The 13,186-nt window shown below is 48.7% G+C and overlaps 1 protein-coding gene across 2 annotated transcripts in view; it reads right to left on the reverse strand.

Annotated features, from left to right (window-relative positions):
* Positions 1-11,822: 11,822 nt before the first annotated feature.
* The window catches only part of LOC103164338 (protein atonal homolog 8), a 31,864-nt gene continuing 30,500 nt past the window's right edge, over positions 11,823-13,186 (reverse strand). For both annotated transcript variants that reach the window (XR_004771049.1, XM_027429498.2), the window contains one exon: positions 11,823-12,816. Coding sequence is in view for 1 of the 2 variants with exons in the window: in XM_027429498.2 (XP_027285299.1) it covers positions 12,811-12,816 (6 nt within the window). In the remaining variant the exon portion in view is untranslated. The remainder of the gene's footprint in view (positions 12,817-13,186) is intronic.

The raw sequence follows: 13,186 nt of genomic DNA on the forward strand, positions 1-13,186 counted from the left end.
CCATCCAAGACTACCTACTTAGGGGATGGCACTGCTCACAGTGGGCCCCCCAACCCCATAAATCATTAATCAAGAAAATGTTCTACAGACTTGCCCAAAGGCTAATGTGATGGAGGCAGATTCTCAACTGGGGTTTTGCCTCCCAGATAACTCAAGTGTGGTGGTGGTTTGAATGAGACCCCCAAAGTCTCATATTTGAATGCTTGGTCCCCAGGTAGTGGAACTGTTTGGAAAGAATTAAGAGTGTGGCCTTGTTGGAGGAGGTGTGTCCCTTTAAAGTCTCAAAAGCCCACACCAATCCCCCACCACCTCCCACCTGATGCCAGTAGATTTGGATGTGAAGCTCTCAGCTACTGCTCTGGCGGCATGCCTGTCTACTCTCCACAGTGATGACCATGCTCAAACCCTCTGAAAATGTAAGCAAACCCCACATCTTTTATGAGTTGCCTTGGTTGTGGTGTCTCTTCACAGCAATAGAACAGTAACTAAGACACTCTAGTTTGTGTCAAGTTGAAAAAAATAAAACCTTCCCAGGATAACAAGCATTTGTGAGACTGGTCATCTATGGAATGATTAGGAAACATCAGCCCTTGATGAAAACCCACTGACACACACCAACTGTACTAAGCAGCACCTCGCTTTGGAGGCTGTTTCTCAGGAGAAAATTTGGTTGTTATGAGAGAAACCCGCAGCTTCCAAAATTTTATTCCCATTACAGCACACAGAGATGATGACAGCACTTGTAAAGTTCACTGGGTGTGCTGGCTAGTTTTCGTGTCAACTTGACACAAGCTAAAGGTCGTGTGGGAAGAAGGAATCTTAATTGAGAAAATTCTTTGGTATTATTGGCCTGTAGGCAAGTCAATAGGGTATCTTCTCGATTTGTAGTTTGTGGGGGAGAGCCCAGAGCAGTGTGGGTGGTGCCATTTCTGGGAACATGGTCCTGAACGGTATAACAGATGGTCTATGGATGAGGGAAGTCGGGACAGGAAATCAAAGCAGGAACTTAGGGAACTCAAGGCAGGATTTGAAGCTGAAGCCATGGAGGACCCCTGCTTACTGGCTTGCTCAGCCTTCCTTATTACAACATCCAGGGCCCCTGCTTAGGGAATGGCACAGCTCACAGTGGGCTTGCTTCCCGAGCGAGCAAGCCAGGAAGCCACAGTCCTCAACAGCCTCAGCTTCAACTCCTGCCTTGAGTTCCTTCCCTGATGACTACAACTGTATGGTGAAACGGACCCATTCCTCCCCAAACTGCTTTAGTCATAGCGTTTCTTCACAGCAACAGAAATGCTAAGACACTGGGTAAAAGAACACGGCTGTGTCTTCATCTATTAGAGCTGTTTAAAAACAAACCAACAGACAGCTCAACAAACATCAGTAAATGTCAGCTTACTTCTGACAGTCCTGGAGGGAGGCTGAGGAATCCCACTGGGAGATGGGGGTGCAGTGCAGGGGTAGGGTTAGCATGTAGGAGTCCCTGGGTTCAATTCTTAGCACTGCAAGAACAAAACAATACTAGTGGTATCAGGAGGAGAAGTAGAAGAGGAAGAAGAAGATGGGGAAGGAGGAAGAGGGGGAAGACAGGAGGAGGAGGAGGAGGAGCAGGAGGAGGAGGAGGAGGAGAAGCAGGAGGAGGAGGAGGAGGAGAAGGAAATGGCCAATGAATCTTGTGTCAGCAGATTTGGAGACCGATGAGGGCTTGCTTTCTAGTTCATGGATGACATCTTATTGCTGTGTCCTCACATGGTGAAAGAGGGGACATCTGGCCTCTTCAGCCTCCTAGAAATACACTAAATCTCATTCATGAAAGCTCTTCTCTCATTGTCTAATCTCATCACTTAGGTTCCAGCACGTGAATTTGGGATAGACACAAACACAGACAAAAAAATATAATCTATAGTAGACTGCTTGAGTGTAGACAACTATCCCAGGGCATAGGACATAGCTTCACACACATGTAACTCATCTGTAGCACGTGAGAGAGGCTCAGCATTGGTTTGGAAGTGCTGGCTTAATCAATATAGATGTTTACTTATCTTTTATACAGAAATCTGAGCTGTTACTCTGCTGTGCTCTATGATGCAATCAAGTGCCCAGACCCCATCCATGTTGTTGCTCCTCCATCCCAGCATACTGCCCTCACCACGGCACATCCACCATTCATCCAGAGGGTAAAGAGGAAGGAATGGTCAGCCTGGCCCTTTCAGAACACTCATCAGCTGTCTTAGTATACCAAATAATAGCACAACATACTTGTTAAAAACAGTAAGCACTTGTTAACTAGGTTTCTGTGGGTCAAGGATGTGAAGGCTATGAGCAAGGTGTCATACAGGATGGCAGCCTTTGGAAGCCTTGACTGGATGTGAGGTTTGCTTCTCAAGTGGCTAACTCAGGCAGAAAACCTCGATCCCTTGTTCAAGGGCCAGTCAATAGGGCTGCGTGGTGGATTTCATGACTTGACAAATGGCTCTTTCCAGGTAACTGTAAGCTGTCACAATCACGATGCTACTCAACTGCGTTTTTCATCCAATCAAATTCTATGAACACCCCTAAAAAATATCAGGGGCCAAAAGTATGTTTGCATCTCTCGTTTGTATTTCTGTGGTGGCTTGAATGATAATGGCCCCCATAGGATCATATATTTGAATATTTAGTCCCTAGTGGATCAGATGTGGGCTCTTAGCTTCTGCTTCAGAGCCATGCCTGCCTGCTGCCATGCTCCCCACCATGATGGTCACGAACTCACCCTCTGAACTGTAAGCAAAACCCCAACTAAATGCTTCCTTATACAAAATACCTTGGTCATGGTCTCTTTCCACAACTGGAACAGTGGCTAGGACGACCTCCTAGAAGGTAGTAAGTACGTTTTCTTCTTCTACCTCTCCCTTCCCCCCATCCTACTAGCACAGCTGTATATTTTCTTCTTCCGAGGCAGAAACTAAATCATGTCTCCTTTTTCTCTCACAGCAACAGATTTTCAGCTAGGCTTACACCACTCAGTAGATAACTGTCCGAGATTCATTTCTATGACTATGAGCCTGTCAGCTTTGAGGCATGCCAAGTGCAAGGGAGGCAGGAGGGGCAGGGCCAGGGCCTGGTTAGACAGGCTAAGCCAGCAGACAGAGTAGCAAGCAAGGCATGAAATTACAGCTGGGAGCTAGAGAGATGGCTCAGAGGTTAAGAGCACTTGCTGCTCTTTCAGAGAACTGGAGTTTGCTCTCTAGCACCCGAATCAGGTGACTCACAACCACCTGTAACTCCAGCTCCAGGGGGTCTAATGCCTTCTTTTGGCCTCCATGGGCAAACCACCCATCACATATGCATAAAAGATAAAATGAAATTTAAAAGCAGAGTGAGCCTAGGGTGGTGCCAGAGGCATGGACTGGGGCCAGGAAAGGTTTAATAGAAGCATCCAGGCTAAGGGTCATGGTCCTGGTTCTAAGCATCTGTAAGGTCTGTAGGGGAAGAGGGATTTCAGAAAGAACTCTCAGCATCAGCAATGACATCTAATGCAGATGTTGACCATACGCTCCAGCTCAGGAAGGAATGGTAAAGGGTTTAAGGGTTGGGGGTGTAGCTGATTCAGTTGAAAATTTACCTATCATACATGAATTACTGGATTAGATTCCAAGTACCAAATGAAGTGTGAAACCCAGTACTCACAAGATCAGAAGTTCAAGGACATCTTTGGCTACATACAAGTTCAAGGTCAGCCTGGGATAGGAGAGACTCAGCCTCAAAAAAAAAAAAAAAAAAAAGATTGAAGAAAGCGATTGGTTGGTGATGTCTGCAAGGGTCTGGGAGGGTGATGTGATGGCCAAGTCCATCATTTCTGGAGCTCTTCCTTTTCCCACTGGTGGCTCACCTTCATCTCCTCTTCCCCCACTTGGATGCCCCCTGTAGTAAGAAAAAATTATCTCCAACTCCACCCTTCTCATTTTGGCTGACCCACCGATAGACTTTCTATACACAGAGCTTTTTTATGCAGTTGTAATCAAAAGGTCTGTCCTAATTGTAAATGCTTTTTCCACTTGGCATGGCGGTACAGGACTTTCCTATGATTGTTTCTTAATGTGATTTCTTTTAAAGTAACACAACCTCATTATAGAGAACGAATAAAAGAATAAAATACACTTTAGAGATTGGAGAAGCAACTCATTTGGTAGAGTGTTTACCCAGGATGCATGAAGTCCTGGGTTTGATCACTAGCACCCATAAACCAGGCATGACGGCATATACATGAAACCCTGGTACTCAATACAGGCAGAAGCTTGAGAGTTCAAAGTCATCCTTGGCTGCATGGTAAGTTCAAGAACAATCTGATCTATGTGAGAGCTTATCAAAACAAAAAAGGTTAAAAATTAGTGAAGCTTGTTTTAAAAACTTGAAAACACCATTCATTCTGAAGTCCATCAGGGACTCCACAGTTTGTTGGCCAGTAGAAAACTAGGAGCATTCTCCTACTAGGGCAACAGTTCTCGAACTTTGCTGGAGTATCAAAATTAAAAGTCATCCCTCCCCTTCAAAAGAGTGGGCTATGAGCAAGGCCATCGCCAGAAACAGAGGTGGAAGTGCTCGATAAACATGAGAGAATGTTCTCTATTACTCAGAAAAAAAGAGGGTTAAAACAATGAGATGTCTCCCTCCCCCTTCCCTGGAAGATTGGCAAAGGTTCAAGTGTGATAAGGTCTAGGCCAGGCGAGGGAATGGGCACACATGGCTAGAACCTCTTGGGAAAGTCATCTGGGGCTGTTGATGGAAATTTAACATGTTCTGTAAGAACAATCACAGACCCTCCCCACTTCCAGATAAAAACCTAGAACTTGAAGACACGGGATCTTTACCAAAGCGCCCACTCATTTATTCAATGCATAGTTGTTAATCAGCCACGATGAGCCACCCACCGTTTGGATACCAGGAATATAGCTGGGAACAAAACTGACTCCTGACAAGTTTACCCACTAGGAGGAGACTTTGGTCAAGCATGGGAGTGGATGAGGGGCAGGGTAGATGAGGGGGCAGGATGGATGAGGGGACAGGATGGATGAGGGGCAGGACTTAAGTGTGTGAGGGACAGCCTCATGGAGAAGAGCCATGTGTTAGTTACTTTTCTTGTTGCTATGACAAAAGTAACTTAAGAAAGGGTCATAGTTTTAGCTTCAACATTGCCTTGACGCAACTCTAAGGTCACAGGGAAAGAAGGAACCTCAACTAAAGAACTTCTCTACCAGACTGGCCTGTGGGGCATTTGCTTGATTGCTAACTGATGTAGGAAGGCCCAGCCCACCGTGGGTATTACTATTCATAGGTAAGCAGGGTTAGGCTGTGTAAGGAAAAAAGTTGGTAGTGGGCCTGAAGCAAGCCAGTAAGTGGAGTTCCTCAGTGGTGTCTGCTCCAGGCTCCTGTCCTGACTCCCCTCCATGAAGGACTGTAACTTCTAATATGAAATAAACCATTTCCTCCCCAAGTTGCTTTTGGTCATGGTGTTTATCACAGTAACAGAAAGCAAACTAGGACAGGAAGGGAAGGTTTATTTGGGGTCATTATTTTCAGGGACAATCCATCATGATGACAAAAGCCTGGAGGCAGATGTGTGAGGCAGCTGATCATACTGAGTTCATACTCGGCAATCAGAGCTATGGATGCCGGTGCTCAGCCCGCTTTCTTCTTTTTATTCAAGGTGCGTCTTCCTCCTTAGTCAACCCTCTCTGGAAATGTTCTCACAGTCACGTCCAGCGATGTATCTTCCATGTGATTCTATATTCCATCTAGTCGACAAGACTCAACATCAGGATTGGCATTTAATTGAAGAATAGAAGATGACGGAACTAGCCATGGGGACATTTGAGGCTGTCTTGGTTAGAGTTCCTTTTGCTGTGATAAAGCACCAATGACCATAAACAACTTGGGGGTGGGGGTTATTCCAGCTTACAATTCTCAGGTCACACTCCATAGTTGAGGGAAGTAAGGGCAGGAACCTGGAGGCAGGAGCTGATGTAGAAGACATGGAGGAGTGCTGCTTACTGACTTGCTCCCCATGGCTTGCTCAGCTTGCTCTCTTTTAGCACCACCAGCCCAGAAGTGGCATTGCTCACAGTGTGGGCTCTCTCCCACACCAATAATCCATCAAGAAAATGTACTACAGACTTGCCTTATAGGCCAGTCTAATGGAGGCATATTCTCCTTTGAGAATCCCTCTTTCCAGATGACTCTAACTTGGGTTAAACTGACATAAAACTGACCAGCACAGAGCATCCAAAGCAATAAAAACAGCTAATGCAAATCTTAGGGGCATACTGAGTCTGGTGTGTCACGAAAGCCACATAGTGGAGGCTGGAGCTCAGCTGATAGAGCACTTGCCTAGCATCCACAAAGACCTATGTCAGGTTCCCAGCACCATATGTAGTGGAGAAAGCCTGAATTCCCAGCATTTGGCAGAGAGAGACAAGAGAATCAGAAATTCAAGATCAACCGTGGATATATATGAAGTTCAGGGCCAGCCTGGATTACATGAGACCTTACCTTAGAACACACACACACACACACACACACACACACACACACACACACACACACACACACACACACGGCGGGGAGGGGGTGGTATTAGCAGATGGCAAGTGCAAGGAGGGACAAGGGGCAAATGCCACAGTGCCTTGGAGTTGACAGTAAAGACTCAGTTTTACCATGAATAGAACCAGACAGTGTTTGGGACTGGGGTGGAGCCAAGTTAACTTAGGCTTTGAGGAGGGACGTGTTTGATGAGGACTAAGACTGTGCTCTGAACACTGCAGAGGAACATCTGTAGAAGAGGAAAGCATGGGAGGTGCCAGGTCAGGAGGACTGCATCAATGTGGGTGGGCACTATGTGCTTCCCTCAAGGAGGGAAGCAGAAAGGACTCGGAGAGCAAGAGGGCAGCAGGTGACACAGCCTTGAGCAGCTGCGCACAGGCAGCTGTTTCTCTAGAACAATGGGATGCCCTGTGTCCTTCCTTGTGTTCCAGAGGCCTCTCACCCAGGGCCAGGACAAAGCAGGTCCCTCCGTTAATTGTCTCCACTGCAGCAGAGCAGGGCTCACTGACTGAGGCTCTGGCCCAGAGCAGTCGGGCAACTAGTTCAAGCGCTGGCTCCTGGGAATAGTGCTGGGCTTGGAAGAGGAAGACAGTCCCCTGACTTAAGGCTTGGGCCAGAGGAAGGACACAGCCCTGGGAGAGGCCTGGGAGCGGCCAGGCCAGATGAGGCCAGTGTTGAGTGGAAAAGCAGACAGAGCAAAATGCTTCTTCCTTCCTTTTGTTGGGGCGCCCGCCAGGGCAGGCGCAACATTGTGAACTTAGAGTAAGGGCTACTTGCACTTTAACTGCTGGGGATTCGACACTATCTAGTGAGATAGAATTATGGGGCGAGACTTTATCATCCTGTTTCCCGAGGGAGAAACGGAGGCTCAGAGAGGGACTAAATTGTCCAGGGTCACCCAAACAGAGGAAGGCTGGAACCACAGCAGGCCTCTGACACCCATGACAACAAGCAGCCACCAACATCAACACACTTAGGAGACCAGGCTGGGAGGGGGAAGCAGGACCCAAAGAAAATGGTTCCAGATGGAGGACAAGAAAGAGAAGAGAGACCTGGGCCTGAGGAGAGTGGGCACCTGTGGAAGGGAAGGACTGTGGCGAGAATAGCCCAGCCCAGGTGGCAGAAGAGGTAGAGTTATGTGAGAAGGTAGGTCTGGAGATCAGCCTCAGACACACACACACACACACACACACACACACACACACACTCACACACACACACACACACACACACACACACACACACTCACACACACACACACACACACTCACACACACACACACTCACACACACACACACACACACACACACACACACACACACACACACACACACACACACACACACCTGCCACCATCTAACCCTCTGAACAGCTTTGGGCTGGAGAAGCGCAATACTTCCTGTTTCCCGTTACCAGGCTGAGCCAGTTCCCAGAGCCTTCTTTATTTCATGCCTAGAACAGTTTACTTCATCTTCTGTTCCCTGCCATGAATCTCCACCAGGTTCTGTAGAACAGCCAAGGCCAGGGGTGAGGTAGGCAGGACCCTGTGGGCTCACTGCTCAGCCAAGCAGCATGCCAGAAAGCAGGAGGTGACACCCCTGCCCCCCATGCCCTGTGTGCTGTCCTGGGGAGATAAGCCAGGTGTATTACTTCCTATCCAGTCTGCCTGGCTGAACCAGGGAGCTAGCCATATAAATCACTGTGCTATGAAGGAAAAGGAGAGGGTCCTGGAAGGCCCATGGGGTATGAAGTTGGAGATCTAGGGTCTGGGGAGGTGACCTTCACCCAGGATAGAAGGATGACCACTTCTTTTTTAATTATTTCTGTTTATTTATTTGAGGGAGGGACTTTTCTAAAAAGACATTTTTCTCTCCTTCCCCCATGTGTAACTCAGGGACTGAACTCAAGTTATCAAACTTGGCAGTGGGCAACTCCACCTGCTGAGCCATTCGCTGGCCTGGATGAGCATTTGTGAGTGATTCCTCTAGAGGCTCTGTTACTTTCTGTTTTAAATCTCTGGATAGTGTTCTTCCCACCCCGACCCCTGCCCCGTGTGCTCATTTCCTGGGAACAGAAACAGAGGCTGCCTAAAGAGAACAGGTGGCCCTCAGACTCCATGGGTTAGCAATTATGTGGGGAGTTATAATCTGAGTCCTAAACAAGAAAAAGACATTTAAAGACATGGATGGGACATCACTTAGCCAGGGGGACCCCAGAGGTCACAAGGCCTGCTGTGCTCAAGAGGGTCACCATGGGGTTGAAGCCAGATCCTCAGATTCCCAGAAGGACCTTGGTTGGTCACTGGAGGCTGTTTTGGGTGTCTGTCTTCTCACTTGCCATAGACAGAGGGCCATAGTGTCTTTCAAGGGACCCTTAAGTCATTAGTCTTCAAGTCTGCTTCCACGAAGGGAACAACGGAGAGACTCAAAGACTGTCAGTCATCAAGACAGCTGTAGTAGTGGAACCCAGGAAGCTTCATGGGGACCCGGGGCTACCACCTCCTGGCCAATTGCTTCCTCAGGCTTGGCTCCTGGATCTTGTCCCCCAGGCCAAAGAAGGTAACCCTGAAAGGTCACACCAGAGCTGAGACTGCCAGGACCAGCAGTGCCATGTATCTTTGGGATCTGAAGACATGTGCACTAGGCAAGCACTCTACTGACTGAGTTCACTCTCAGACCTGTAGTTCTCAATTATTTCTAAAAAAGTATGTGTGGGGGGCTGGAGAGGTAGCCTAGTGTTTAGGAAGGCTTGTTCTGCAAGCACAAGGACTGGAATTTGGACCCTAATATCCACATAAAAATTCTGGGCATGGCCTCGCATGCCTTGAACCCCGGCACTGAGTGGAGCACAGACAGGAAGACATTGGGGCTGAAAGTTCCAGGTTCAGTGGGAGACAAGGTGGCCAGAGAAATAGGAGAACATGCAACACTCCCTCCTCAGGCCTCCTGACATGCCTGCACATACATGTGCACGTATACTGTGTACACATACATACATACATGAGCACACATAAACACTCAGGTACACACACATGCATACACAGATACACGTGTACACACACACGGGGACACACACACATAGTGTGTGATACATATTACGCGCCTGTGTATGCATGTAAGAGGGGAATTTCTGGGAACTTCTGGTTGTAAGGCTGGAAATGCAATCCCAGAGATGAAAGCATGCTGTCTGTGGACCAGATGGCTTTGAAGATGGGTTAGGGCAAAGTCTGGGGCAAAGCTCCTGCATGTTGGGGAGGGGCATCCTTTGTGCTGTCCCGTCTTTCTCTCTGTGGTTCATCTGCTGCCTCTGAACCAGTCTTTAGTACAGGGTACCTGGGAGTGGGAATGTGGCTGGTCCAGGGAAGCCTCAGTCCTCCTGGACACAACAAAACCAAGATCCTCACTCAGCTGAGGCAGGGGACTAGCCATGCTAGCTACCTCCTTTCTCATGGCGCACCCATTCTACAAAAGTTCTGTTTTGGGATCTGGGACATTAGAATAAAAAGACTGGATTTCAGCCACAGCTGCAGGACAACCTTAGGGTGAGTCACAGCCCAGAAATGCAGTGTCAGGGAGAATCACAACTGCTGGGAACGTGATGAGAAGAGCTCCATAAATGGGGACGTCAAGGCAATGTCCTGCTCTGTGCAATTTGTAAATGTTGTAAACTTTATCACAAACAGCAAACATTAACAGCTCTCCACACCACCGCCTTGTATGGGCCCTGCTTCAGGGACAGGGGGTAAAGAAGGAATTGGCTAAGAGAGGTAGCTGAAGAAAGGGCCACAGGGAGCTGACCCAAGAGACCGAAGGCAGAGATCTGGGGATGTTAGTCCCAAGAGTTGTCAGGAATCTGGGGTGTGAGTGGGCTGTGCCTGCTTCCTTGGAACACAGGGTGGGGTGATGCTTTTTATTTATATGTGAAAGGAAAATTGTGCCCCATGATAGAAGGGCGTGAACCCAGGTCATCATTGCTGGATGAATCCAACCTCCCCATCAGCCCCAGGGTCTGGCTCAAGAGAACTAAAATTCCCAGGGGAGCCAGAGGCCCAGCAGCAGCAGACAGAATTGCTCAGTTGGAACTGAAAGGAGCTCTTTCCACTGTTGCAAGCACAGGGCTCCAGAAAAGAACCTCGTTCTGAAGGAAAGGAAAGGAAAGGAAAGGAAAGGAAAGGAAAGGAAAGGAAAGGAAAGGAAAGGAAAGGAAAGGAAAGGAAAGGAAAGAGGGACTTGAGAAAGAAGGACTGATGGTCTTGGGATGGGACTTGGCCCAGTCAGGATGGGAGCTCCGATAAGATGGGCAGAAGCTACGGATTTCAGAGATGTTGGAACAATCTGTAGCATGCCTGGTCTCATTTCCCTTTTGTGTTTGTTTTTGTTTCCTCTTCTTTTAAAGATTTATTCTCTTTCTAATGATGGGTATTTGCATGTGAGTATAGTGCCCACAGAGACCTCGGATCTCCTGAAACTGAAGTAATAGACAGCTGTGAGCTGCCCAGTGTGGGTAGTAGGAGCCTAACCTGGGTCCTCCGTAAGATCAAGAGCTCATCACCAGAGTCATCTCTCCAAGCCCAGCCTGCCTGTCCTAACTTAAGCAGCTGTACCCTGGCCCTGGCCAGGACCACAGGCAAGTGCTTGGGTCATGCTCTCCTCCAGCAACCAGCATGGCTATAGCCGTGGCTGTTACCATCTGGTCCCTGGACATGGAGGCGAGTGTGGCACAGAGTGAAACTAACGTGAAAACTGTGTCAGGGAAACTACATCACATTCCCTGCATCTGCTCCCTAACACCCCAACCTTCTTAGTGTATTCCCTTGCCCTGTCCTGTCTCTATCCCAAAATGACCCTCAAAGGAAAGGAAGGAACAAGGCCACCCAAAAGCAATGTGCTGGAACTGGAAAGGACTTGAGAGCATGAGGCTTGGAGCCAAGGCCCTCCTGATCCAAGGGCCGTTTCTGTTGATGACTGGCCCTGTCTCCTGGGGCCTTGTTTTCCTCATTTGGAAAATGACAGTAAGAGTGATCCTGGACACACAAAACTTGTGGTGGGTGTTAAGTGAAGGGTGACATAGAGAGGGTTTCTCACATGACCTGGCCAGCCCTCCTTAGCATAGTCTAGCCTAAGGCCATGGTGGGGGTCTCTCACCAACACTGACTCTGAAGGATTCCCCACCCCTCCCTCACAATCCCCAGCTAATGACTGCCCAAAGTCCTGCTCAGTCCCCGAGTCCACTCAACACACACCAGTTCTTTCTTTATATGTTGCAGGTTTTACTTCAATTTGAAGCAGATGGTTGCACACAGATGTGAACAGCTTTGGCCTCTAGCACATGGAGCGGGCACTGGCTTTGAACGTGCCCCCTTCCCCACATACTGGCCCATTCCCCTGGTCCCTTCCTCCCTATGTCCTCTTGCCGGGCCTTTCCAAGGGCAGCTGGCCTATAGCAGGGCACTGTCTTATGTGCTGGCTACTGGTGAGCACCTGGCGGGGCAGGCTCTGGGAGCAAAGACCCTCAGACAGGTTGTCTTGGGGCATGTCCTGGGTGGAGTATGGAGCAATATTGCTTCTTCACTCTCTCCCTTTCCTCTCTTCTCAGGAAGCTTGGAGTCCAAGGAGGAGCCAGGACCCAAAAAATATCGGGATGGGGTCAGAGGCCTGGCTAGTTAATGGGAAGAGACAAGGATCTCAGACCCCACCTTCCACCACACCAAGGCACAAAGCCTGCCTGTCACAGCCCTAGAAAGCCTGTCTTGCACCCAGGCCAGCTTGGGGCCCAGCATAGACAGAGCACTGGCTCAGAGGGTTAAGTGCTTCTGAAGGTCACCAAATGTCCACTCCTTGCATGAGTTCCTGGCAGAAGTGCTAATCCATCTTTGGCTTGAGGTGGACTTGGTCAGGCAGCAGTGGTGTGGCTTTGTGCTGTTGGGGTTTCATCCCATAGTTTTCTCGGACAACTTCTGTAGAATCTTTGGCAATAGTCTGCCCCACCAGTCAGAAGGCAAAATTTGTAGCAACTCTGGATGACTGGAGGACAGCAGGAGACTGAGAGTGAGGCAGGCTGACCTTGTCCTGGTCCTGAGTGACCCTGAGAGGCAGTAAGTGGGCTGAGTATCTGGTAGCATCTTGAAGAAGACAGCGAGTGAGGCTGGCTGTCTTGATGGACTCAGCTTCTTTCTCCTCAGGCCCAACTGGGAAGAGACCCAGAGCAGTGTCCATGGTCTAGCCTGTGGCAGGTCACTCCTAAAAAACAAAAACAAAAACAAAAAACATTTATCAGCAACATCCCCTATTCACCCTGAAACTGGACGCTGATACTCACAGAACATTCTGGAGACATTAAACCCATCCTGCCCAGGCAGTGTTTCAGTTAGACAACAGGGCCAGAGTTGGACCCAAGACTAGTTGTCCCCAAAGTTCATGCTTACCCTTCTCTCCACCTCCATGACCTGCTACACTGAGGAAGTAAAGCCCTTTTTAGCTGGTACTGATGTCATGAACCCCACATTCACACCTGTGAGGGACATCAGAATCGGTCCTGCTACTATGGGGTGCTGGGATGGGTGAATGGTGGGCCTTCCCTGGTTCCCATGGAAATAACTGTCTGTCTGAG

Source organism: Cricetulus griseus, chromosome 8, assembly GCF_003668045.3.
Source record: "Cricetulus griseus strain 17A/GY chromosome 8, alternate assembly CriGri-PICRH-1.0, whole genome shotgun sequence".
In the NCBI taxonomy this organism is placed as follows: domain Eukaryota; kingdom Metazoa; phylum Chordata; class Mammalia; order Rodentia; family Cricetidae; genus Cricetulus; species Cricetulus griseus.